Source organism: Abrus precatorius, unplaced genomic scaffold (assembly GCF_003935025.1).
Source record: "Abrus precatorius isolate BTA unplaced genomic scaffold, Abrus_2018 Scaffold7, whole genome shotgun sequence".
Lineage (NCBI taxonomy): Eukaryota > Viridiplantae > Streptophyta > Magnoliopsida > Fabales > Fabaceae > Abrus > Abrus precatorius.
In genome coordinates this window covers 8121277-8147050 of record NW_020874417.1, presented here as the reverse complement: position 1 = coordinate 8147050, position 25774 = coordinate 8121277, and the positions used below count along the sequence as shown (strand labels likewise).

Genomic DNA, 25774 nt, shown 5'->3' with positions numbered 1-25774 from the left:
CAAAATTCATATTTAAAATTTAAATTTTAAATTCAAAATCAGATTTAAAATTCACTCATTATTTATTCGTTTCAATAAACTTTTATTAAGAAGTTCACATATTTTAATTAGATTATATTAGTCATTAATTCTTATAATAAAATAAAATAAAAATTTAACTAATTTAAAAGATAAAATACAATTCTAATAAAAAAACTAAAATTTCATAAATAAAATAACAGAATATGAATTTATTGAATAGTAAAACTCACATAAATTCTCACATCATATTTTATGTAATTCATGATGAACTTAAAAATGTTTCTAAAAAGATAATATCTAGCTTTATATATTCATAAGAGTAACGTAGAAAAAATAAAATTTACTAATAAAATAATAATTCAAATTTCTTTTTTGCACAAGTTACTGAAGATTTTTTACATATACAAAAGCTCAAATCTAAAACCTTTGTTAAGTGATAATGAGCCGCTTGCCACTCAGACCAACTTCTGTTAATATTATTAATAATATTTTAAACTAACCAATGATTGAACTAGTATAAGTATAAATTTACAATTCAATAGCTTGACTGTGGTTAAATTAGGATGGAACTGATTATAACTAAATATACATTTTTAATAATATATAATATATTAAATAGCAAGTTAATATAAAATTATAAGAAAATTAAATTAAGTAAAAATTTTAATCTAAATAAAAAGACCATATTACATGTTTTCCTAAATTAAAAAAATCATAATAAATAGTTAGATATTACCGAGTCATTTGTATCTTATATATTAACATTCATTTCGTTTGAAAGTGTTTTAGACTTGTAATCATATCCAATTTCATGTTCTTTGCTAATTGTTTACTCCTTCAACTTTTTAGATTGTCTAGATTAGTGACTAGCTAGCATAAACTTACGAAGAACTTATGAAAATTAAACTGCAATTCTCATAAAGTATTTTAATTTAATTGTAATAAATTTTTAATATAGCTTATCAAAATAAGTTGCTTTTATATTATCTTAATAAATTTTATCTTTAAATGAGTGTGTTTTATAATTGCTTATTTTATTATTTATTCAATAAGTTATTTCTGTAATGATGACTTCAGTCATAAGTTTAATAAAAAAATATTAAAATAAACTAAAAATATCTTATTTTGATAAGTTATACTAAAAAAATTATTAAGATAAACTAAAAATGTTTTCTATAAATTCTTTGTAATTTTTTTTTTCAAATAGGATAAATTATTATTTAAAAAAAGTATTAAATAAGTGTTTAAATAAATAATGTATCCAATGCATCCTTAAATTAGACTTTAAAATATTTTTTATTAGTAAAATGTAAATTAAAAATTAAAAACATTTCTTAAACTAAGAGGTGTAAATAAAAAAAGATTTAGAATGGTTGCAAGTTATTTTTATTTTTAAATGTAATTTTTTTAATTTTTGCTAATAATACGTAACATATTTAAGTACACTCAAGTTAAATTGATTTATAACTAAGTTCAAAACAATTTTAACTCTATTCTTAAAACAAAAAAAATTAATTTGATTATTTGGTTTTCAATTATAGAAACAACTCATCTAATTACTTTTTCTTTTTTAAATACATGTATTTTACTCTTACTATCATTATCATCACTATTGTCATTACCACAACTAAAACTAGCACCATTATTAATTATTATTATCTTTATTTGGTGTTATCAACATAGTCACTACCATTGACCATCATATTTAATATTATTTGCCCACTTTAACTACCTATCACCATTTCTATTAGTGTCCCACTATCAGCACCATTAATTGCCACTACTTCAACTATCTAGCATTATCACAACTAGTAAGATGACATGTGTAATGCACATATATGTTATTACGTCATAATATAATATTATAATTATTAATTATAAAAAAATAATTTTATAAACTTTTTATGATAATATTTAAATTATTTTAAAGTTTGAAATAAATCCATACATATTAATTATTATTAATAAAAATTGATTATTTATAACTGATTATTGTTTTGCCTTAAATGTTGTAAGAATAAATGTATTAATATGTTAATATTAAAGTTTAAAAAATGTGTAAATATGTTAATCGCACTAAATTAAAATTTAGAGTAAACTATTAATATTAAAATTTGAAAATATTTTAAACTTTGCAAAAATAAATGCATTAATATGTTAATTTTAAAGTTACAAAAAAAATGGATAAATATACTAATTGCATTAAATTAATATTAATTCTTATTCATTCTATTGTTCTATAACTTTTCAAATTTATAAACTCATTAATTCTTATTCATTCATTCTTATTAATAGTATTCTGATTCACTATCTTTCGTTTTATAAGATGCCAAAAGGGGTGGTTAAGGAAGTGATTCAGATACAAAGGAGGTTCCTATGGGGAGAGGTCAAGGATACAAAGAAAATTCCATGGGTTAAATGGGAGGTAGTGTGTAAGAACAAGGAGATAGGTGGTTTGGGAGTAAAACATATTGAGCATTTCAATTGGGCCTTGTTGGGAAAGTGGGCATGGAGAGCCTTAAACAATCAAAGCAACTTATAGGGGGACATCCTTAGAGCAAGATATGGTTATGATTTTGCTATTTCAAATGTAGAGTTTTCTAACTCAAAGGTGTCTTGGTGGTGGAGAGATGTGAGGAAAGTTGTGAACCTAGCTAATGGGTGGTGGGTTAATGGTACAAAGAAGGTGATGGGAGATGGGGGAACCGTTAAGTTTTGGAAGGAGGTTTGGCTTAGTGTGGATAGCTTTGAAAATTTATTTCTGAGGCTGTACAACTTGGTATTAGATAAAAACAGCCTTGTGAGGGAAAATGGAGTGTGGATAGATGGGAGATGGGAATGAAGAATAGGTTGGAGGAGGCAATTGAGACATGTGGAGGTAACCACTTTCTCTAACTTGTTTTCTATTTTGCAGGTACACCAACCTATTCAAAATTCCTTGGATAGATGAGTGTGGATGAGAGATAGAGTCAAAGGATACAATGTAAAATCTGGGTATCAAGCTATTCAAAATCTCTGCAATAGAGGGATAGCTCTGGAACAAGTTCCTGGTGTAATTCTTAAAAAGATTTAGCTCTATTGGACACCCCCACAAAGTCAAAGTATTTATATGACAAGTCTTGCATAATGGTTTCCCCTCTAAACTCAACTTGGTCTCAAGGGGCATGGGTCATATATTAGAAAATGATCTATGTGTTTTGTGTGGCTGTGAGTCAGAGTCGGCATTCCATTTGTTGTTTGAATATGCATTTGCGAGGATAGTTTGGCACCAGATAGCTTCATGGATTGGTTGTCAAATTCAGATAGCAGGAACCACCGAGGCCAATGCTGCGTACTTTTCCAACATTATTGCAGGAAAAAAGAGATGGAAAATGAACTTAACTATATGAAGTTTGGTATGTTGGTGCATTTGGAAACATAAAAATGAGGTGATTTTCTCTAATTTGGAAGTGTGCGCTAGTAAAGTGGTTGAAAGTATCAAATTGAAATCATGGAAAGCTATGGTAGGATATTCAAGTTTAATGTGCTTTACCTATTTGGCGTGGTGCACTAATCCTATGGATAGCTCCCAGGTGCTATTCCTTTAATATAGTTATTGTCATAGGTTGGTTGGCTGTAGTTATTGTTAGGGATTTGCAATCATGTATATATTGTCTTTGCTGTGGGAGGGGAATGTTTAGATGGTTAGTAATTGTCATGTTAGAACCGTATTACTAAATATAATTTTGGGGATTAATTAGAACATGGAGAGGTAGATTGTTTTGTTGGGAGTAGAACCTCCTCAAAGCTATTAGTTGTGGCTTTGAATAGGGTTTGCTTAATTATTGGTGTTAATTTTACTGTTCGGCTTGTAACTTTAAACATAATTTGTGCTCCTATTAATTCTAACTTTGTGATTATCAAAAAAAAAAAAACTATTCCTCATTATTCAAATACCAATTTTAGTTTCTAATAAAAAAATTTAAAGTAAATCATTAATATTAAAATTCAAAAGTATTGTAAACTTGTCAAGAATAAATTCATTAATATGTCAATATTAAAGTTTAAAAAAATGGGTAAATATGTTAATTGCACTAAATTAATATTAATTTTTATTCATTTCATTATTGCATGACCTTTCGAATATATAAACTCATTAATTCTTATTATTCATTTCATTATTCCTCATTAATCAAATATCAAGTATTAAAATTTGTAAAAATATTATTTTAAATCATATTTCAGAAAGCATTGAAATTGTAGGTGACATTTTGTAAAAATATTATTTTAAACAAATAACTTGTACTCACCCTTATATATACTAAATAAAATACAATTTATTTCTCTTTATTAAATATTTTACATCTATCCATATTAAAATCATTTGACTATATATAACATATTAAAATATAACATGCATGACCTTTCAAAAATATAAACCCATATTAATTTTTACCCATTCCATTATTTTATGGCCTTTCAAATATATAAACTCATTAATTTGCAAGAATAAATGCATTAATATGTCAATATTAGAGTTAGAAAAATGGATAAATATGTTAATTGCACTAAATTAACGCAGTTGTAAAGGCAAACTTCTCTAAAAATTCAGAATAAATGCAGTAATGTATTAATATTAAAATTACAAAAGAAGGTAAATATATTAATTATACTAAATTAATATAATTATGAAGGCAAACCTCCAAAATTCATCTACTTTTATATATATATATATATATATATAAAGATAAAGATTATACCGTTGTCACCTTTATTACCACCCTCACAATTGTGGCTACTAAAATCACAATCATCATTTATTGTCAAAATAATTATTATTATTACTATTATTATACTCTCTCTAAACTCAAATATAAGCAAATTTAAACTTATGTGTGGTGGTCCAAAATATAAGTAAATCTTAATTGATTTGATACCCTAAACCCTAAAATACTCTCTATTTAATTCAAATTTTATTCCGAATAACTTATTTTATTCTTGTGAGACTTTTAAAAAGAAGAAATAGTAATCCCATTTGAAACAAGTTTCCATAGAATTAAAGTCTTCCATCGAGATGTTGAATGGTTTCATCACTAAAATATGACCATCATTTATATAAAAGGTTTGTTTTTTCTCTTCCAAACTTCGTCTTCTTCTCCACTCATCTATACCAAAAAATAGACATTCTCTCGTTTGAGTTTAACATTCATAATGACTGTGATGATGCTATGGTAGTTGAGGATTCATGACTAGAGAATGACTCAGAGTTAGAGTACAATGATTCAATTGAGTTTGAAGATGTGTCACTTCTCATTATTAAAGACTCACTAGATAAGGATGGGGAGGCTACTCATGTTCAAGATGGCTTGTTTGCAAGTGAAGTGATCTCTCACCACAATGATGAAGTTGTAGTAAAGAATTAATCTTTGCAAGGGGTGCTCAATTCAATATCTAGGGCCATGTTCAAAAAGTACATACACACTAAATGATAAAATAAAAATAAAAAAAATACTCAAACAACCAACTCTTACTATATCTTGCAAGTTTTGAGCAAACGTCAAACTTCAATTTAAAGGGAATTACAGTGCCTTCACACTTGTCGTCCTAATAAGTTTAAGCAAAATTTTGGAGGCAATTTTCTGTGATTTTATTTTTTATGAAGTTTAAGTTTAAAATAACAATGAAGGAAGGCAAAAATTAACGCAAGACCTATGTGAGAAAAGAAGACAATCTAGTTTTATTTTTTTCCTATAGAATAAATATAATGAAAGACAATTTCGCAAATGAAGTACATTTTTAAATGAGGTTAAAAAAGTTAAATGAAGTTAATCATTATTTTTAATTAGTGTGAGTTAATTATTTTTTGTTTAAGTTCAAATCTAGAAGGAGTAGTTACCACCTTTATTATTTTATCATTGGTCACCTTAACTATCAATCACCTCCGTTGCCACTTCTATTATCATTGTTACAATCACCACCAACCACTATCTTTGTTGGCATCACACCTCTAACAACAACCATAATTGTAGTTCTTCACCACCATCAACTACTTACATTGTCACTTTATCATCGCAATCAATGTCATATTTATCAATGTGGTTGTCATAATTATTACTGTTATTTTTTTTCAATATATATTTTGTAGTTCTCTATTTTGAGCCTAACATAAATTCTTTGGAGACCCTTAAGTAAAATAATAAAAAATTTTGGGACCTTTATATTATTCTGAAATGAGTTTGTTAATTTATTTTAATATTTTATTTTGGATTAGGAAATTGATTATTTGGAGTAGAAAGAGTTGATAAAGATATGAACCACACAAAGAGTTGATAAAGGATTGGCGAAGATAATTAAAAAAGAATAGATGTCTTATCTAAATTTTGAATTTGTTAGTGATAAGGAAGTAGAAAAGGAGAAAAGTATAATTATAAATCGACAAGATAACAACGCACCACTCACAGTTATCATCCAAACCATTTCTCACCTTTGGATCCATTTTCTTTCCTTTCTTTTGCTGTAAAGACATGAGAGTCAATATACTATTCTGAAGCTGTGTTGTGGATCTTCTCTTAGAGTCTACACGTCAACGTCTCGAAAATCCTTTAGCCACTTTAACCTCATTATTTTCATCAAGTTTTTTTTCCTTTCATTTTACTTTTGTTTCTTTTTTACGCGTAATAACCAATATGATGATGTCTCTTATAATTGCGAACGTTGGGTTTTTATTCTTTTTTCTTCTAATAAATTTATATTTATGTTTCAATGGAGTATGTTTTGCTGCTTTCATTGTTATTAAGACTGGATCAATCTTATTGCTATCTAACTTAGCTACGTATTACAAAATCGAATTTAAGATTTAGAATTATTTTAATCCTAAATCATCAACCTATTATTAAATTGTAATATTTTTTAATTTCATATCTTTGCCAATAATTTCACAACAATAACAGAAGATATTGACAGTTTTCATACATAAAAAACAAGAATTCCGATCACAGGAAGTGTTTCGGCAAAAGCAAACAGTTTTCTGCAATATCTTGTCTTAATATTCTCATTCACGTAAAAAAATTTGAACTTCTACAAGATTATACAGGAACAAAAATTGCAAAATCTTCACATCAAAAGAAAGTTCCTTCCGTACAAATTTGCCTCCACTAATCTATTGGTCTTCATTAGCATGATTTACAGCTGATTCAAGCGAGAAATGAGGCGTAGGAACTCATCCTCCTTGCATGGAATTGTGAGACCACCTGTTGGATGATCATATCCAAATTCCTCTTCTACATCACTCAGTAATTCTTGAAATAAAGGTTGGTTCAAAAGCGATACTTGAATCACAAACCGTTTCATTTCATCTCCAACATAGACTGCAAGATAGCCTTTTGGGACTCCAGTTCCCCTTGAAGCTGCAGGGGCTGAAGAAAATGATGCTCTTCTAATAATACTTGGTATGCGAAAACCCATTTGTTTTTGTTGCTACACAAAAAGGAATTAATGATTTATGTCAAGGAATTTGTATGAGAAAGTAATATTTGAATTCTAAGGCTTGAGGATGCAAATGACTTGTGTTGCTGGACAACCGAAGAAGCAGTGTATATATAGCTGCTAAGGGTCCTCTACAACTGCAATCTAATTCCACATTGAATGATTTTTGATCGGGCTAAGATAGGATCTACTGGAAGACAAGGATCACATGGTATTGTCTCAGTGATCTCTTTCAAGGATAGGATAAATGAGAGTGCATACCATACCCCACCTCTGTGGCAATGACCACAGATTTATCCATTTGAAATCAAATACATCAGTTAATGCGAAACCTTATGCTTGTTCATTCGTTGAGTTGTAGCTACTTCAATTAGAAACATGCTTTAGACATGTCACAAGTTTCTTTAAAGAGGATGACAATGCTATAAATATATAGCAACCATATACCAACTAATATTAGAGTGACAACCATTGTTGATAAGAACCATGTATGATGTAACCCTTGAGGCTTGAGAAAACTTGATTAATGAATAGTGACTGGAGATCAGAAGAGAACCGACATTGAATACATGATCACGAGGCATTATGGACCACATTACTTTTTGTATGTCAAATCTGTTCCATAAGGTGGGACTTGTGTTATCTACTATGATATGTTAGGTTGAATCTTGAGAGTTTCCTCTGAGACAACACCATATGCTTTGTCTGTCATTTGGTCCCATAGATCTTATCTCATATCCTTCCTTCCTTAATAATTCAAGTAGCCAATTAATGCTTTCTTACATATCCTTTTATTTTATCTATATATTCAAGGCTGCAAGCATCTAGGACCAGCACAAATCATTCACATCTTGAAGCATTTGAAACTCCAAAGCTAAATTTCAAGTCTTCTTAGGCCATTATCTTCTCAAGTCCCAATCACAATTACTACAACAATGGGTTTCCGTTTACCTGGTATGAGAAGGGTGTCTTCAAACGCAATGGATGCACCAAAAGGTTATCTTGCTGTCTACGTTGGAGCGAAAATGAAGCGGTTTGTGATCCCTATATCATACTTGAGCCAACCTTGGTTCCAAGACTTGTTGAGTCAAGCTGAGGAAGAATTTGGATATGATCATCCCATGGGTGGCCTCACAATTCCTTGCAGCGAAGATGTCTTCTTACATATAACTTCTTGCTTCAATGGACACTGAATCTTACACTATAACAGACTGACATAGATTAGTTGACACATTTTGTATACAATAGGCATCTTCTGACCTTGTAAAGATCTCCCTTTCTGGAGAAATAGGAAAAAGAAAGATCATTGAAGTCATAGTACATTATTTTCTTTTGTCTTTAATGACAATGAATTCAACTACTTAGTGGCCACTCTGTGTTTTCTGTCTATTTCCCTTCTCCCTGTATGAGCCAGGTTGCTTGGTGTAAGAAAACCTAGAGGTTATTTATTGTGATAAATTTTAAAGCAATAATAGAACTCATGATTCCTAGCAAGTGTCAAGGAAAAAAAAATTCCCAAGCTTCAAGAGCTAAAGATAAGTTTATTTAGGAAAAAGCTAAAATATATTTGAGGATAAATAAATATACATATGAAATTTAAATTATGAAGTGCAAATAAATAATCACATGTAAGGCACCTTCCCTGCCAAGGCAGGTGCAAAATAACAATGGACTTTACTATAACATAAAGGTTTATTTGTAGAAGTCAAAGAACCAGGATCCAAAGAAACGATGCTTTTCCATAACTTCTCTCTTTTGATTCAATGAAGTTAAGACCTTACAATGCAAGAAGCAAAGGTTTACAGTTTTCAAGCCAAATTGAAAAAACAATAAAAAAAATACAAGTCTCATCTAAATATATATTCATGGCTGCAAGCATTTATGACCAACACATACCATTCATATCCTAAAGCATTTGAAACTCAAACTTGCATAAAAAAATACAAGTCTTTTCAGATCAGTCTCTTTTCAACACAGACCACAATGGGTTTTCGTTTACCAATGTATCAGAATGGCATTATTTGCTGCAAACCTTCATTTCAAGACTTGTTTAGCCAAGCTGTGAATGAGTTTGAGTATGATCATCCGACGAGTGGCCTCACATTTCCTTGCAGCGAAGATGCCTTCCAACGTATAACTTATTGCTTGAAGTACATAAGTAGAGACATCAATGTTGTACCATGGATTAGAACAGACTAACAGAATGAGAAATTCCAAATATGTTCTTTTATTTTTCATTATAACATTGAAATAATTCAATTATTCAAGTGTCTACTTTGTGATTTTGGTCCATTAGTTAATGTTCAATTGTTCAGTTGTACATGAGATCAAGTATATTTTAATACAATTGTCTTCTATTCTGAGTGGCAATGTACCCAGCACAATGCAAAATGCTAGGACTTATCTACGAAAGAGATATTTGAATTGTTATTTTGCTTGTGACTTGTATTGTTTGAGAATGCCACTGTTATAAGTGTATAAAGATAGACACTATCTTCATGTGAAATTTCATGCGAAATTGGTTTTCAGATAAATGATGCGAGTTTATTTAGAAGATTTTATCCTTTTTAATTATTATAATTATTATTTTATTTCTTGAATAAACTAAATTTTTCTTAATTTTATTGTAGAAAGTAGTGATAATACCACTTGATTAAAATGAGTCAAAATATGAAGAAAAATTGTTGAAATAAATAAAAAAAATTGATGAATTTTAAATTTGAAATTAGATCTAAATTTTAAATTTAATTTTTAAATTGTAAATTTGGATTTGAATTTTAAATTTGAATTTTAAACTTTGAATTTGGGTCTAAATTTTGAATTTGGTTTTTGAATCTAAATTATAATTCAGATTTTAATTTTTAAAATTAAATTTTGAATTTGAATTTGAATTTTAAAAGTAAATTTTAAATTTTAAATTTTGAATTTGTATTTTATATTTTTAATCTTTTGAATTGGAGATCTTCTTTAAAGACTCATCTCTCTTTGTCTCTTCTCTATACTTAAACTCCAATCTTCCATCGTAACACTCCTTTCTCTCGCACATTCACACTATCCTTCTCCTACATTGTAAGCATCATTTCTACTATATATTAAAAAGAGACAATGTTCTCTGCCATAGAGTAGTGAACCTTAATACTCTTATTTGATTGTTATTATCTATGATCGTTAAGATGACACTTAAATGAAAAAAAAAACTATCATTATTGTATGATTATTAAATAATAGTAATAATCAATTAAATAATTAGTAATTAAAATAGCACAATAATTTTAAATTGAATTAAAATATATTTGGATAGTCACAACAGAAATTTGAATCGTCAAACTCAATTCCATAATACAAAGTTAAAATACATTTTTTTAGCATTAACTCATGAATTAAATTCCAATACTTAAGTTTGACATTAGTGTTAACAGATATATCTAAATAGTTACAATAGTTTATTATGATGCGTAAGTCATATTAATGTATTTTTTTAGTTATGTAATTATTAGCTTGTGTAATGTAATTAAATTCTATATCTGAAGGGGTGACTAAGCTGGCATGAATCATTAGTTCTTTAAGTACATCCATTAATTGTAATAAAAGGAAATGTTTTAAACTCTCTCACTATTATTTTTATAGAAATTATACTCACAAGTACTTATTATAATGTTTTTGAATGTTAAACAATGCGATTAAAGAGAGTACTTGGCTTGAAAGTAATAAAAATTTAAGTGAATTGATAAAATAATAACAAAATAGAGAAATCACAAAGTAGAGTTATATGGAATTAAGCATTGGGTTTTGGTTTCTCTTTATGACTATTTAAATGTATTCCAATTCTAAATTGTTGTACTATTCTGATTACCAATCATCTAATTGATTGTTGCTATTATCTAATAATTATACAATAACGATAGTCTTTTTATCTAAGTTTTATCTTAATAATCATATATAATAATAGTTGAAAAAAAGAACATTAAATTTCATTTGATTTGTTAAACTTAATTAACTAATTAAAAGTATAGGATAATTGATTGATCCTTTTAACTCTTATTTCCAGCTTACTTCTTAATTATGTAATCTATTAATAGTATGATTGTTTATCAATTAATTAATTAGGATTTATTTTTGAGTGACCAAATCAATAATAATAATAATAATAATAATAAAAGAATTATAATAAATAAATTCTCACATCATATCTTAAGCAATTGATGATGAACGTGATCTGGCATGGCACAATCCCTTGGCTCTCAACTGGAACCCATCAAACATCAAATTAAAGAAGATAATATCTATCGTTACACACTCATACCCTACCATTTTGTATATTTTCAAGAGTTGGATATGACAAACATTAATTTGTTTAATTTATTGTAACTTTTATCTCTCTAATTTAAATTTCGTAAGATTTTGGTGTTCAATTCTTTTTAACTAATCAAGTCTTTTTATTTTTAAACTTTTGGCTTTTAGTCTCTCCTTCGTTTTCTTCTACTTAAAACTGCTAAATTCTAATCTTTTTACTCAAAATATTTACAACTTAAATTGTTATCTGGTCAAAATTAATCAATCAAAATATTAAATTTTACCCAGAATTAAAACAAAATCTTTTTTCTCTTCAAATTCTAATCTCACATCTTATAAAATTGTTTAAATTTTATAAATTTTTTATTTTTTACTTTTTAACTTATAAAATTATTTTGTTTCAATTCCATTAAAAATTCTCCAAAAAAATTTGATTGTAAAATAAAGAATAGAGAGTTTTGGGTAAAAGAAAACAACTGATCGAAGACTAAATTTGATGAATTTTTAAAATATTGGGACTTAATTAATTCAAAAAATAATCTTTAGAAAAGTACAGTTAAGTCTTTTATTTAATTTTTGTTTCAAAGGGTTTAATTTAAAACAGAAAAAAAAAAAGTTTTCTCATTTACTGTACAGATTGCTATCTAATTTTAAAAAAAATAAAATAATGTAACATAATTTTGATTGAACTATAGTATAAGTATTGGTTTACAATTCAATAGCTTGAGTATGGTTAAATTAGGATGGAACTGATTATAACTAAATATATATTTTTAATTGTATATAATATATCAAATAGCATGTTAATATAAAATTATAAGAAAAATAAATTAAGTAAAAATTTTAATTAATATAAAAGACCGTATTACATGTTTTTCTAAATAAAAAAATCATAATAAATAGTTAGATAATACCAAGTCATGTATATCTCATACATTAACCTTCATTTTGTTTGAAAGTGTCTTAGACTTAAAAAAGTATAAAAATAAAAATAGTTCAAACCAGTTCAGTGACACCGGTTCATATCCAATTTCATCAGCTTTGGATGGTTCTTTATTAATTGTTTGTTCCATCAATTTCTCAGATTGTCTAGATTAGGGATTAGCTAGTTGTTAGTCAATAAGCTTGCAAGCTTATCAACAACATATGAAGAATAGACTCTATTTTTTTATAAAATATTTTAAATTAATTTTAAACTTCTTAATATAACTTATTAAAATAAATTATTTTTATTTTATTTTAATGAATTTTATTGTTGAACAGAATGTGTTTTTTATAACTACTTATTTTATTATTTATTTTTACAATGATAATTTATATATTATAAATTTAACAATAAAAATACTAGAATAAGTTGAAAATATCTTATTTTAATAAGTTATATTAAAAAATTTATTGAAATAAGCTAAAAATAGTTTATAAAAGTTATAAGCTATTTTTTACCAATTCTTCAAATTTAAAAAAAAAATATTAAATTAGTACTTAAATAAACAGTATATCTAAACGCACCCTTATCCTATTCTTTAAAATATGTTTATTAGTGAAAATGTAAAATTAAAATTAAAATTATTTCTTAAACTTAGCAATATAAATTAAAAACCAAAAAGATTTGGGGTGGTTCCAAGTTATTTTTTTATTTTTAAATGCAATTTTTTAATACAAAACACATTTAAATATGATAGAGTTGAATTGATTTATAACTAATTTTAAAACAATTTTAACTTTATTCTTGAAAAAAATGGCTTTTTAGTTTTTAATTATATAAACAACTCATTCAATACTTTTATATTTTTAAAATACACATTACTCTTGCTTCCATTATGGTAGCTCATTACTACTGATGCTGCTACTCAACCAACACCACAATAATTAAGAGTGATTAGTGGTCGGTTATGGGTGAGTTTGAGCTCAAAACTGACCAACTACTACTAATTAGATCACTTAAAAAGAGGTCTAATTTTGTTTAATTTTTTTTTAGATAGTTCATATTCGAACCTATTAGATAGCCCAATAAATCAGTTAGTTAGCTCGATTGGGCTCTATGTTAGGCTTTACAAAAAAATTCAATAAAAATTATCATTGCCAAAAAATTGTATCTTTCACTTAAGCCCTATATTAGGCCTTGTTAAAAACTTGGAAACAAAAACTTATTTTGTTGAAAAAAAATATTTATAATAAAGGATGCGGTGCACTAACTTAAAAAAAAAGAAAGGAAAGGTTTATATTTATTATGCATTTCTCAACTAAAATATAATGACTAGAATTGAGCCTAAATTTAACACACACATGCATTCAATCGGTAGCGAGTTCTGATAGTTTCACAATTTTAAATTTGTCACCAACCATCTTTAATCATTTCAACCCAAAAAATTCATTTTACTTACCCGAAACCTGTTCAAATTTGTTTTGCTTGAGTGGGTTCTTCAGTTTCGTACAGGTCAAGGCAGTTTGATTGAATTTTGCATAACCCTAACAATAACTTACTACTACACCTGCCACAACTAAAACTAGCACCATTTTTAATTATCATTATCTTCATTTGTTATTGTCAACGTAGTCACTACCATTAATCATCACATTAATAACTCTTGACTACTTTAACCACTTATCACTATCTTTATTACTACCATCAATTGTTGCTACTACTTCAATCACCCCATCATGACTACAATTATACTATTATCACCTTTATTACCACCCTCACAATACCGTGGCCACTAAAATCACAATTATCATTTATGGTCAAAGGATTACCACTACTACTATAATTACCTCCATTATTTTACCATCAATCACCTTAATTATCAATCACCTCCATTGTCACTTCTATCATCATTTTCACAATCACCAACAACCACCATCTTCATTCGCACCACTTCTATTAACTCTTTCTCACATTACTATCACAATTATTATCATCTTTATCCTTATAATTATTACTGCATCATTTTGACCATACATATATTTTGGAGTTGGTCATTTTGAGCCCAATATAAATTTGTGGTACTTTTATATGATTTTGAAAAGAGCTTGTTAATTTAATTCTTTTTTTTTAATTTGGATTGGGAAATTGATTATTTGGAGTAGAAAGAGTTGATAAAGATATGAACCACACAAAGAGCTGATAAAGGATTGGTGAAGATAATTAAAAAGAAAATAGATGTCTTATCTAAATTTTGAATTTGTTAGTGATAAGGAAGTAGAAAAGGAGAAAAGTATAATTATAAATCGACAAGATAACAACGCACCACTAACAGTTATCATCCAAACCATTTCTCACCTTTGGATCCATTTTCTTTCCTTTCTTTTGCTGTAAAGACATGAGAGTCAATATACTATTCTGAAGTTGTGTTGTGGATCTTCTCTTAGAGTCTACACGTCAACGTCTCGAAAATCCTTTAGCCACTTTAACCTCATTATTTTCATCAAGTTTTTTTACCTTTCATTTTACTTTTGTTTCTTTTTTACGTGTAATAACCAATATGATGATGTCTCTTATAATTGCGAACGTTGGGTTTTTATTCTTTTTTCTTCTAAAAAATTTATATTTATGTTTCAATGGAGTATGTTTTGCTGCTTCAACTGTTATTAAAATTGGATCAATCTTATTGCTATCTAACTTAGTTACGTGATAGAAAATTGAATTTAGGATTCAGAACTATTTTAATCCTAAATCATCAACCAATTATTAAATTGTAATATTTTTTAATTTCATATCTTTGCCAATAATTTCACAACAATAACAGAAGATATTGACAGTTTTCATACATAGAAAACAAGAATTCCGATCACAGGAAGTGTTTCGGCAAAAGCAAACAGTTTTCTGCAATATCTTGTCTTAATATTCTCATTCACGTTAAAAAATTTGAACTTCTACAAGATTATACAGGGACAAAAATTGCAAAATCTTCACATCAAAAGAAAGTTCCTTCTGTACAAATTTGCCTCCACTAATCTATTGGTCTTCATTAGCATGATTTACAGCTTATTCAAGCGAGAAATGAGGCATAGGAACTCATCCTCCTTGCATGGAATTGTGAGACCACCTGTTGGATGATCATATCCAAATTCTTCTTCTACTTCACTCAGTAATTCTTGAAATAAAAGTTGGTTCAAAAGCGATACTTGTATCACAAACCGTTTCATTTCATCTCCAACATAGACTGCAAGATAGCCTTTTGGGACTTCAGTTCCCCTTGAAGCTGCAGGGGCTGAAGAAAATGATGCTCTTCTAATAATACTTGGTATGCGAAAACCCATTTGTTTTTGTTGCTACACAAACAAGTATTAATGATTTATGTCAAGGAATTTGTATGAGAAAGTAATATTTGAATTCTAAGGCTTGAGGATGCAAATGACTTGTGTTGCTGGACAACCGAAGAAGCAGTGTATATATAGCTGCTAAGGGTCCTCTACAACTGCAATCTAATTCCACATTGAATGATTTTTGATCGGGCTAAGATAGGATCTACTGGAAGACAAGGATCACATGGTATTGTCTCAGTGATCTCTTTCAAGGATAGGATAAATGAGAGTGCATACCATACCCCACCTCTGTGGCAATGACCACAGATTTATCCATTTGAAATCAAATACATCAGTTAATGCGAAACCTTATGCTTGTTCATTCGTTGAGTTGTAGCTACTTCAATTAGAAACATGCTTTAGACATGTCACAAGTTTCTTTAAAGAGGATGACAATGCTATAAATATATAGCAACCATATACCAACTAATATTAGAGTGACAACCATTGTTGATAAGAACCATGTATGATGTAACCCTTGGGGCTTGAGCAAACTTGATTAATGAATAGTGACTGGAGATCAGAAGAGAACCGACATTGAATACATGATCAAGAGGCATTATGGACCACATTACTTTTTGTATGTCAAATCTGTTCCATAAGGTGGGACTTGTGTTATCTACTATAATATGTTAGGTTGAATCTTGAGAGAGTCCTCTGAGACAACACCATATGCTTTGTCTCTCATTTGGTCCCATAGATCTTAACTCATATCCTTCCTTCCTCAATAATTCAAGTAGCCAATGGTTTCTTACATATCCATTTATTTTATCTATATATATTCAAGGCTGCAAGCATCTAGGACCAGCACAAATCATTCACATCTTGAAGCATTTGAAACTCCAAAGCTAAATTTCAAGTCTTCTTAGGCCATTCTCTTCTCAAGTCCCAAATACAATTACAACAACAATGGGTTTCCGTTTACCTGGTAGGAGAAGGGTGTCTTCAAAAGCAATGGATGCACCAAAAGGTTATCTTGCTGTCTACGTTGGAGCAAAAATGAAGCGGTTTGTGATCCCTATATCATACTTGAGCCAACCTTGGTTCCAAGACTTGTTGAGTCAAGCTGAGGAAGAATTTGGATATGATCATCCCATGGGTGGCCTCACAATTCCTTGCAGCGAAGATGTCTTCTTACATATAACTTCTTGCTTCAATGGACACTGAATCTTACACTATAACAGACTGACATAGATTAGTTGACACATTTTGTATACAATAGGCATCTTCTGAACTTGTAAAGATCTCCCTTTCTGGAGAAATAGGAAAAAGGAAGATCATTGATGTCATAGTACATCATTTTCTTTTGTCTTTAATGACAATGAATTCAACAACTTAATGCCACTCTGTGTTTTCTGTTTATTTCCCTTCTCCCTGTATGAGCCAGGTTGCTTGCTGTAAGAAAACCTAGAGTTTATTTTTTGTGATAAATTTTAAAGCAATAATAGAACTCGTGATTCCTAGCAAGGGTCAAGGAAAAAAAAATTCCCAAGCTCGAAGAGCTAAAGATAAGTTTATTTAGGAAAAAGCTAAAATATATTTGATTATATATATATATATATATATATATATATATATATATATATATATGAAATTTAAATTATGAAGTGCAAATAAACAATCACACGCAAGGCAGCTTCCCTGCCAAAGCAGGTGCAAAATAACGATAGACTTAATATTAAGGTTTATTTTTTTCCCCTGGATTACACTGGCCAACTTCTATACCAAAAGCTCTCTCTTTGACCATTGACATATGGTATGGTTTATTATCTATAACCTTACACATGTAGAAGTCAAAGAACCAATGCCTCTCCATAACTTTCTTGTCTTTTAGATAGAATGAAGCTATGACCTTACAATGCAAGAAGCATAGGTTTATAAATTTCAAGCCAAATTAAAAAATGTGTCCTTAAACTATAACAATAGTTCTAGTAGGTCTGTAGCAATTATGTCTAACTAATATTTGTTATAAGTTCTTATCCCAGAATATTTATAGAGCTGAGTGGATCGGGGTCTGTGTTTCTATTTACCATAACCGGCAATATTTTCTATTGCTGTTGTGAAATTATGGACAACACCAAAGTTATAATCCATATTTTGCTGCCCAAGAAACAAGTAATAATCGATGTGATGGTGCTGATTGTTTGTAAAAGTGGAAGAATAAATGAGAATGATTTTGAGTCGATGATAGAATGGGAGGGAGCACTAAATTAACTGATGATAATCACTATGTGATGCTTAAAGCAAGAACTGAATTGGTCACACATACGGAAGAATCTACAAACAATTGGCTAAAGATTTTTCCACACAACCATTATAAACCTTGAACAATATCCCCAAAAAAGTTACTGCACTGAATCCCTATTAAAAGTTGATAGCTTAATATAAATGTAAGCTAAAATTTAATTGAGATTTGGCAAAGGCTAAAAGTGCTTTAACGTTGTCTTGTCATAACTTTCTCATTCAGATGACATTTTTCCAACTAAAATGGAAAATCTTTAAAATGAAATAAATGCCTCCTGTACAAATTTGCCTCAGCTAATCTAGATCTCAGTGTTGATTAGAATGTTACAACCAATTCAAGCAAGAAATGAGGCTTAGAAACTTATCCTCCTTGCATGGAATTGTGAGACCACCCATTGGATGATAATATCCAAATTCTTCTTCTGCTAGACTTAATAATTCTTGAAATGAAGGTTGATTCAAGTATGATAGAGGAATTTGGAACCGCCTCATATTATCTCCAACATACACAAAAAGGTAACCTTTTGGGATTTCAAGTCCCTTGGAGGTTGAAGAAAATGATGCCCTTCTAATACCCAGTATGTGTAAACCCATTGTCTTTTGTTGCTCCACTCAAGATATAATATATTGATCTCAAAGGACTCGTACAAGAAAGAAATATTGGACTTGTTGTACTACAGCATGCAAATGACTTGTGTTGCTTGAGAACCTGAGAATTAGTGTAGTGTATATATAATTGCTAAGGTCCTCTGCATTCCATTTCCATAGTGAATGATTTTTTAGATAAGGTCTACTGAGAGACAAAAGATCACGTGGTATTGTCTTTAAGGATTTGATAGTTAATGGAAGTGCATACCCCAACTTTTAAGATAAGGGCCTACAGATTTGCTCCCTTGAAATCAAAGAAATGCTTGTGTATTCAATGTACTGTATTTCTCCAATAATAGACATTCTTTAGACATCTCACATGCTTGTGTATTCAATGTGTATGTGAACATGTTGATTCTTGAGAAAGTCATCTAAGAGAATACCCTGTGACCTCTTATATGTGCTCTCGTGTCTCAATAGGTACTTTGACTCTCATCTCATAGCCCTCCTCCATCAACCGTTCAATTAGCCAATGGTTTCTAACTTATCCTTTCATTTATATATATATTCATGGCTACAATCATTTGTGACTAACACAAAGTCACAAACCATTCATGCTAAAGCATTTGAAATTCTAAAACTTGCACACACACAGACACACATCAACGTGTTTTCCTAGTTACCGGGTATCAGCTTGGAGAGGAAACGAAGTGGTTGGTGATTCCCCATAACATGAACAAACCTTCATTACAAGTCTTGTTTAGCCAAGCTGAGGAAGAGTTTGGATATGATAAGCACAGCCATGTATAGTGTTTGCGAGGGCAGAGCCAGAGCATGAGTAAGTTTCTTAGGACCATAACCATATTTAGGACAAATTAAAATACATTTTTTGTATAGACCAAATAATACATATCTGAAATTAAGATTTTTGGGGAGCATTGACCCGACCTAAATCATTAGTTAAATTCCTTTCCTGCCTAGGTAGGCCCACAATAACTATGAATTTGGCGTCAAGGTGTTTGCACATTTAGAAGTTTTAGCTATATCTTAAATTTTCAAAAATTTAATGATCAGTGCTTTTTTAATTTCCAAATTTGAGTGTCACTTGCGTTGAAGATCAACTACAATCTCCATACAATCTTCTTAAGATATTGGTTATGCAATGATTAGCTTATTGGCCATAAAGTCTCTTTCTGAAGGGCAATCAAGTTGGCATGAATTCTCACGTTTTAAGTAATCCATGATCGGGACATCTTATTAGCCCTTGTCTCTCATTAGACCCCATCAACCATCAAATTAAATAGCACACCTACCATTCAGTTCACTAGACAATTGTTTCCACGTATATTTATCTATCTTTATGCATTCGTAATGCTAATGGCATTCTCAAACAATACATGTCGTATATGCTCTTTTCCTACCAAAAAACTATATATATATATATATATATATATAACATAAGGATGACAATGTACCCAATGGCAGGCTGGGCTTTCTGCTTTGCACCCGTTTAGCCCGTTTTAGCCTGCCAAAAATTAGCTCGTTTTGAACTCTGGACAGACTCCTTCAAGATCTATTTCATGATGGCTAAAAACTAAAACACAAGACAACTATGAATCAAGAGGCTCCAAAGCCTAAGTATAACACCTTGAACCTTAAGAGAAGCTCTCCTTGAAATCATTTATTAACTTAAGCATTATAATGTTTCTTACAAAAACACCCTTTCCTCCTCCCAGCCTCTCCTCCACATCAACAACTGAAGACATCCAGCGAAAGACTTCTCACTCTCATGCAAAAGTAAGAAAACAAAAATGTTAACAATTACTCTTTTAACATACTATTTGTAATACACTCTTAACTATACTAAAATTTATTAAAATATACAAAAGTACAAAAGGAAAAATAAATTTAAAAATAAAAAAGAATAAAAAGCATGTTTGATTACTATTTTGAAAACAGTTTTTTGTTTTTTAAAAATAAATTTTAATATAAATTAAAACAGTAATCACACATGTTCTAAGTCACTATATGTTAGTAATGTGAAAGAGTAAAACATAAACAAAGACAAAAGATAAAAAAAAAACTGAAGAAATTTTTAAAATTTAAGAGAATAAAATGTTTTAGACTTATTATTTCATAGACTAAATTGACAGTTTAGTAAAAATAATTAACTTTAAGGAGTCGGTTTAATTGGAAAACCAATGAATCAATCAAATTATCTAGGACAACATAAAAATTGAAGAAACAATAAGTAATAAACGAAAGTAAAATTAGATATAAAAAAAACAATAAAAATGGGTGGTAGAAAACTGGTTTAAGCCAATATTTTTTAGAAACGATTTTCTTTTCAAAACTAAATGAATGAATTCTTGCATACAAAGTCATCCGATTCGTTATTACTAAACCTGTTGTTATTGTTATTATTATTATTATTTTTATCTTTGTAGGATATATAATGACTTTGTTTAGTCAATTCAAAGGAGCAATTCTACATTTATGTGGGAGAAAATTGGAAAAAAAAAAAAAAAAAGAGGCGTAACAATGTCACATGACATGATTGCATCGCATGAAAGGCCACCAGTCACATTTTTTAAATTGAAACTAAAAGGGTATTTAAATAATTAAATAGACAGACGATACAGAATATTACATGCAGTTATCAAATGATTACTTGGATGGTTTATTTTAAACAAAAGGCTGTCAATCCAGCTATTCAACTCAGTTTGGGCAAGTGCTTAAAATAGAACCAGTAAAAATGATTCTGATATAATTTATGAAATTTTGGTGCGTTTAAGCTAATGTTAAATTGCATCACTCAAATGGCAAATTCATGTAAACCTGTGATAGCAAGATATGGGTGAATACGGCCTAACTTCCCAATGGAAGCATATAACAATCATTTCATATATGCATTACCAAATTTATGAGTATCAGCAGGCCATAAACTAGCATTTGCCCACGGCTTTTTGAAAGCATAAAATTATCGACAACGTAGAAGCCTTAAGGTGATTGATATTTCAATTAAATCAAATTGTCATCAAGATATGTACTGAAGGTTCAAAAACATAACCCCAAAATTTCTAGGGAAGTTCCTGCTATTTCAGCCTTGACAGTAAACAGTCACATTAAGACACGTGAAACCCGTATTTCAGCAAAAAAGATTTCCCACTAACAATAGCTGAGTTCACTCAGAAACAAATTATGCACAATCATAAGTTAGTTATTTTCGCTTTGACTTTTTCGAGGACCTACGGCTTTCCAGCTTTCTCTGTGCTGCTTCAAATTCCTCTTCAGAGGGTTCTGGCATTTGACCTCCACCATACTTTGAAACTAGAGATGAGAACATAGAATCAAACCGGCCTTTCCTTTCATCTCGACGTTGTGACATGATAGCATACAAATCTGTTTCTGATTGCTTACTCGATGATCTATAGAAGATTTAAACATGAGTATTTCCAAATTACAGTGCAAATAAATAACATAAACCAAACCCTACTGATAAACTTACTTTGCCCTCCTTCTTAAGGGACTAGTTGGTGGCTTGGTTTCTGATATTTTCTTTCCCCATTTCTTGTAGGCTTTTGTTTCCTTTAGTTCTCCTACAGATATGGAGCAGAGAGGAAAGCAGCATTAAGGAAATTACCAAACCCAATTAAAATATTTGCCTATATTAACATGCTGAATCTCTGCTAAAAGTAAAAATAACTGCATGATCTCCTATTATCATATGGACTTAGAGACACATTCAAATTTCTATATATCACTTTTCTAATAGTGAAACTTACATCTACATCAAATGTGTGATTGAAATTTGGCCCAACAATAACTCGCAATATTCTTACCAGCAGCTATAGCCTCATCAAGAATATCCTTGAATCGGTGTGAGTCGAGTTTAGGATCTGAGCAAAGCATTGAACAGAATAGCCTGCAAAGGGAAGTTATTCCAGATATCAAGCTGAAATCCTTTACTGAAAAAATGGCTCTGGCTCATTACAATGTTTTTACCTGTTCATATTACCCTTGCACTTATTGTACAGATCAATCAAATCATTTTTCTCAGAGTCAGATCCCCTATAGTTTGCTTCAAACTCCTCAATGTCAGCTTCTGTGACCTTTAGCATATATTACAATTACTATACTAAATAAACGGAAATAAGTATATTACAGCATAAGAAAAAAAGGGATCACATATTATACCTTCTTGTACATTGTTCTGAAAAATTCTTTAAGATTCTGAACAACATCTCCTGCAAGGACCTGGTTTTCAGAAAAAAAATATAGATAAATAAGTTGTGGATGTCCAGGACAATGCTAATCTTTCATTCCGTATATCAGCAGAACTATTTCCTCCAATATCAGTTAATAGACCATTTAGATTAACTGTGTATCTGGATATTGTGAATTACAGACCCATTATATTATGACTTCATTAGTTTATTTACTTCTTTCAAATACTTCAACACACTTACAGCATCATCAACACAACCAGTCTGATCATAAACAGCCCGTTTTTCTTCGTCCCCAAGAATTGAGATGACATTTTGCAATTGCTGAAACCTCGCTTTAGCTTCCTGTAAGGGATGATCAATTACAATCACAAAGACCTAACATTTTGAAAAATCAATTACAGTACAACAGGAATTACTAAACAAAACACCTCATCACCGGGGTTCTTATCAGGATGCAGCCTCAATGCCAACTTGTAGTATGCCTTCTTTATTTCCTGCTGAGATGCTGTTTTCTCCACGCCAAGAACCTAAGAGCAATCAAGCAATGAGTCATAGTCCAAAACTTCCTTGTTAATACATCGCCATGTAGAACCAAGAGTAGAACTTTAATTAGACAACCACCTATAAGCTTCAGCTAGCCAAAAGTACAAGATGCATTGGAAATATTGATTTCTCATTTTGAAAAGTAATAACTAAAGAGGTATCTCTAGTAATTCTTTTAGGCTTTGTTTGAGAGTTAATTTTAAGGAGAGAAAGAAGGGAAGAGAAAGGATTGTTTGACGATACCACTTGTTTGAAAGATTTTAAATGTGACGAGAGGGTGGGTTTGGAAGTTTTTATAAACCCTCAAAAATCTCTATAAAGTCGTGTATTTAAGTTACCCAAATTAGAAAATCTTTTAATAACCCTCTTCTCCTCTTATCTCTAGCTCCTCAAACCTTTTTCCTTTTTTTCCCTCTATATTCCCAAACAAAGTTTTAGAATTGTTCGAGAAGGAAGGTTTAGAGGAGAGGAAAGGAGAGGACAAAACTTGTATTTTAAATAAATATATTTTAATTTGATAAAATTTCAAATTAAATATATAAAATAATTGATCAGCATGAATATAATGTACTAATTATTTAATTACTATAATAAATAATATTAATTCTAATAATTTAAAAATAAAAAATTTATCAACCCTTGCAAAACTACATCCATTCACACGAAATATGAGTAACACAAAGAAAAACTCTCCTCAAACCTACATAATACTCCACCAAAAGGCAGAGTAACGCAAGGGTAAGAATCGAAACATACAACGAAACTCACTACTGCCTACATAAACTGAATTTCACTTACACATAAAAAACTATCCCAAATAAAACGCGATTTTGTAGCAGGATGACGGAGATAAATTCCGAAGCAGGTACAAATTGAAATTAAAGGGAAACGCAATTGAAAGATTGAATAGCGTAAGGGACCTGATAGAGAGAGTTTTCATCGTGATTGGGAGGGTTGAGATCAGATCCAATTTCCTCATCTTCGCAAACCCTACTTCTCTTCTTCCCCATTTTCTCTTAGTTTGCTTGGTGCTACTCAATGTTTTATTTAAATTAATTTCATGTTTATATTTATATATTACAAGTTTACAACACATAAATGTAAACGAAAAATAATTTAAAAAAAAAAAAAGATTTGGCGCTCGTCATTTTGTTCCCGCCATTCCCTTATGTGGTCAGTCTTTTTCCCGCCGTCATATTTCTACCTTTTCATTGATGAAATAGTTTTAAAAAAATGTTAAATTTGGTTTAACAATTATTTTGTTTTTAAGAATTACTATAAAATATAAATAATTAATTATCAAAATTAAAAATATTAATTAAATATATTTTTTTTCAAATTAATGACTTACATTTTATATTCATAAAATTAATGAAAAAACAATCGTGCAATCGGTAAGAAAAAATTATTAAAATAAAGAGAAAATTGTATTTAAGTTGGCAACAAAAAATATACCAATAAATGAGAAAAATATTTAAATGAGAAAAAAAATACTAAAACGTAAAACAATGAAAGAAAACACCATTCAAACAAATAAAGAATCAGCAAAAAAAATCATTTAAATATTAAAAGCAATCATGCAAATGAAAAGAAAAATTAAATAGAAAAGACATTCACATAAATAGAAAAGCGCTCTGTGAAATGGGTAAGTAAATGAGGTAAACTGACAAAATAATAATGGTTAAAAGTAGTGAGAAAACCATAAAAATAGGCAGAAAATGATGTAAACAGGATCGGAGAAACAACTTAAATTGGCACTAAGATAGCTGAAAATATGAAAGTAAACAGGAAAAAAGATTATAGAATAATGTCTCAAATATAATATTTGTAGAAAACACTAAATATTTATAATGATTTATATAAATAATAAAAAAATTGTTATTATTTTGAAGCATTTTATTTCGTAGACATCAATATTTATGATTATATTGTATCAAGTCTATATTTTTAAAATTTAAAAATAATTCTTACACTTTTTAATAAAAAAATGTTAAATACAAATATGTTATTCAGATTAATGTAAACAACTCGTATCAACCGTATTCAGTAGTCAAATTAATTTCATAAAAAAGTTATTAAGATCTAAA

The 25774-nt window shown here is 29.4% G+C and overlaps 4 protein-coding genes across 4 annotated transcripts; 1 reads left to right on the top strand and 3 right to left on the bottom strand.

Annotated features, from left to right (window-relative positions):
• The first annotated feature begins 4181 nt into the window (after positions 1-4181).
• On the top strand, positions 4182-8784 carry LOC113873058 (auxin-induced protein 15A-like). Its single transcript, XM_027511022.1, has 2 exons — positions 4182-4198; positions 8420-8784. Exon 2 carries the CDS (start codon positions 8421-8423, stop codon positions 8676-8678), a length of 258 nt encoding a protein of 85 aa, XP_027366823.1. The 5' UTR covers positions 4182-4198; position 8420; the 3' UTR covers positions 8679-8784.
• LOC113873056 (auxin-induced protein 10A5-like) lies at positions 7183-7464 on the bottom strand. Its single transcript, XM_027511020.1, has one exon. The coding sequence runs from the start codon at positions 7462-7464 to the stop codon at positions 7183-7185; it is 282 nt and encodes a 93-aa protein (XP_027366821.1).
• A 6972-nt stretch (positions 8785-15756) lies between the features above and the next one.
• Positions 15757-16121, bottom strand: LOC113873057 (auxin-induced protein 10A5-like). Its single transcript, XM_027511021.1, has one exon. It carries the CDS (start codon positions 16036-16038, stop codon positions 15757-15759), a length of 282 nt encoding a protein of 93 aa, XP_027366822.1. The 5' UTR covers positions 16039-16121.
• A 5791-nt stretch (positions 16122-21912) lies between these two features.
• On the bottom strand, positions 21913-24865 carry LOC113872430 (chaperone protein dnaJ 6-like). The gene is made up of 8 exons (XM_027509971.1): positions 24608-24865; positions 23573-23671; positions 23385-23486; positions 23113-23172; positions 22921-23027; positions 22758-22840; positions 22424-22514; positions 21913-22343 (listed from the first exon to the last, which is right to left on the bottom strand). The coding sequence occupies exons 1-8, from the start codon at positions 24695-24697 to the stop codon at positions 22136-22138; spliced, it is 840 nt and encodes a 279-aa protein (XP_027365772.1). The 5' UTR covers positions 24698-24865; the 3' UTR covers positions 21913-22135.
• Between the last annotated feature and the right edge of the window lie 909 nt (positions 24866-25774).

Excerpts from the sequence above, each read along its gene's own strand:
- LOC113872430 (XM_027509971.1), bottom strand. The coding sequence starts at position 24,697 with ATGGGGAAGAAGAGAAGTAGGGTTTGCGAAGATGAGGAAATTGGATCT. Across the intron at positions 23,028-23,112 it reads TCAGAACAATGTACAAGAAG|GTCACAGAAGCTGACATTGA; the intron begins GTATAATATGTG and ends TATATGCTAAAG. Across the intron at positions 22,515-22,757 it reads TGATGAGGCTATAGCTGCTG|GAGAACTAAAGGAAACAAAA; the intron begins GTAAGAATATTG and ends CCATATCTGTAG.
- LOC113873057 (XM_027511021.1), bottom strand. The coding sequence starts at position 16,038 with ATGGGTTTTCGCATACCAAGTATTATTAGAAGAGCATCATTTTCTTCA.
- LOC113873058 (XM_027511022.1), top strand. The coding sequence starts at position 8,421 with ATGGGTTTCCGTTTACCTGGTATGAGAAGGGTGTCTTCAAACGCAATG.
- LOC113873056 (XM_027511020.1), bottom strand. The coding sequence starts at position 7,464 with ATGGGTTTTCGCATACCAAGTATTATTAGAAGAGCATCATTTTCTTCA.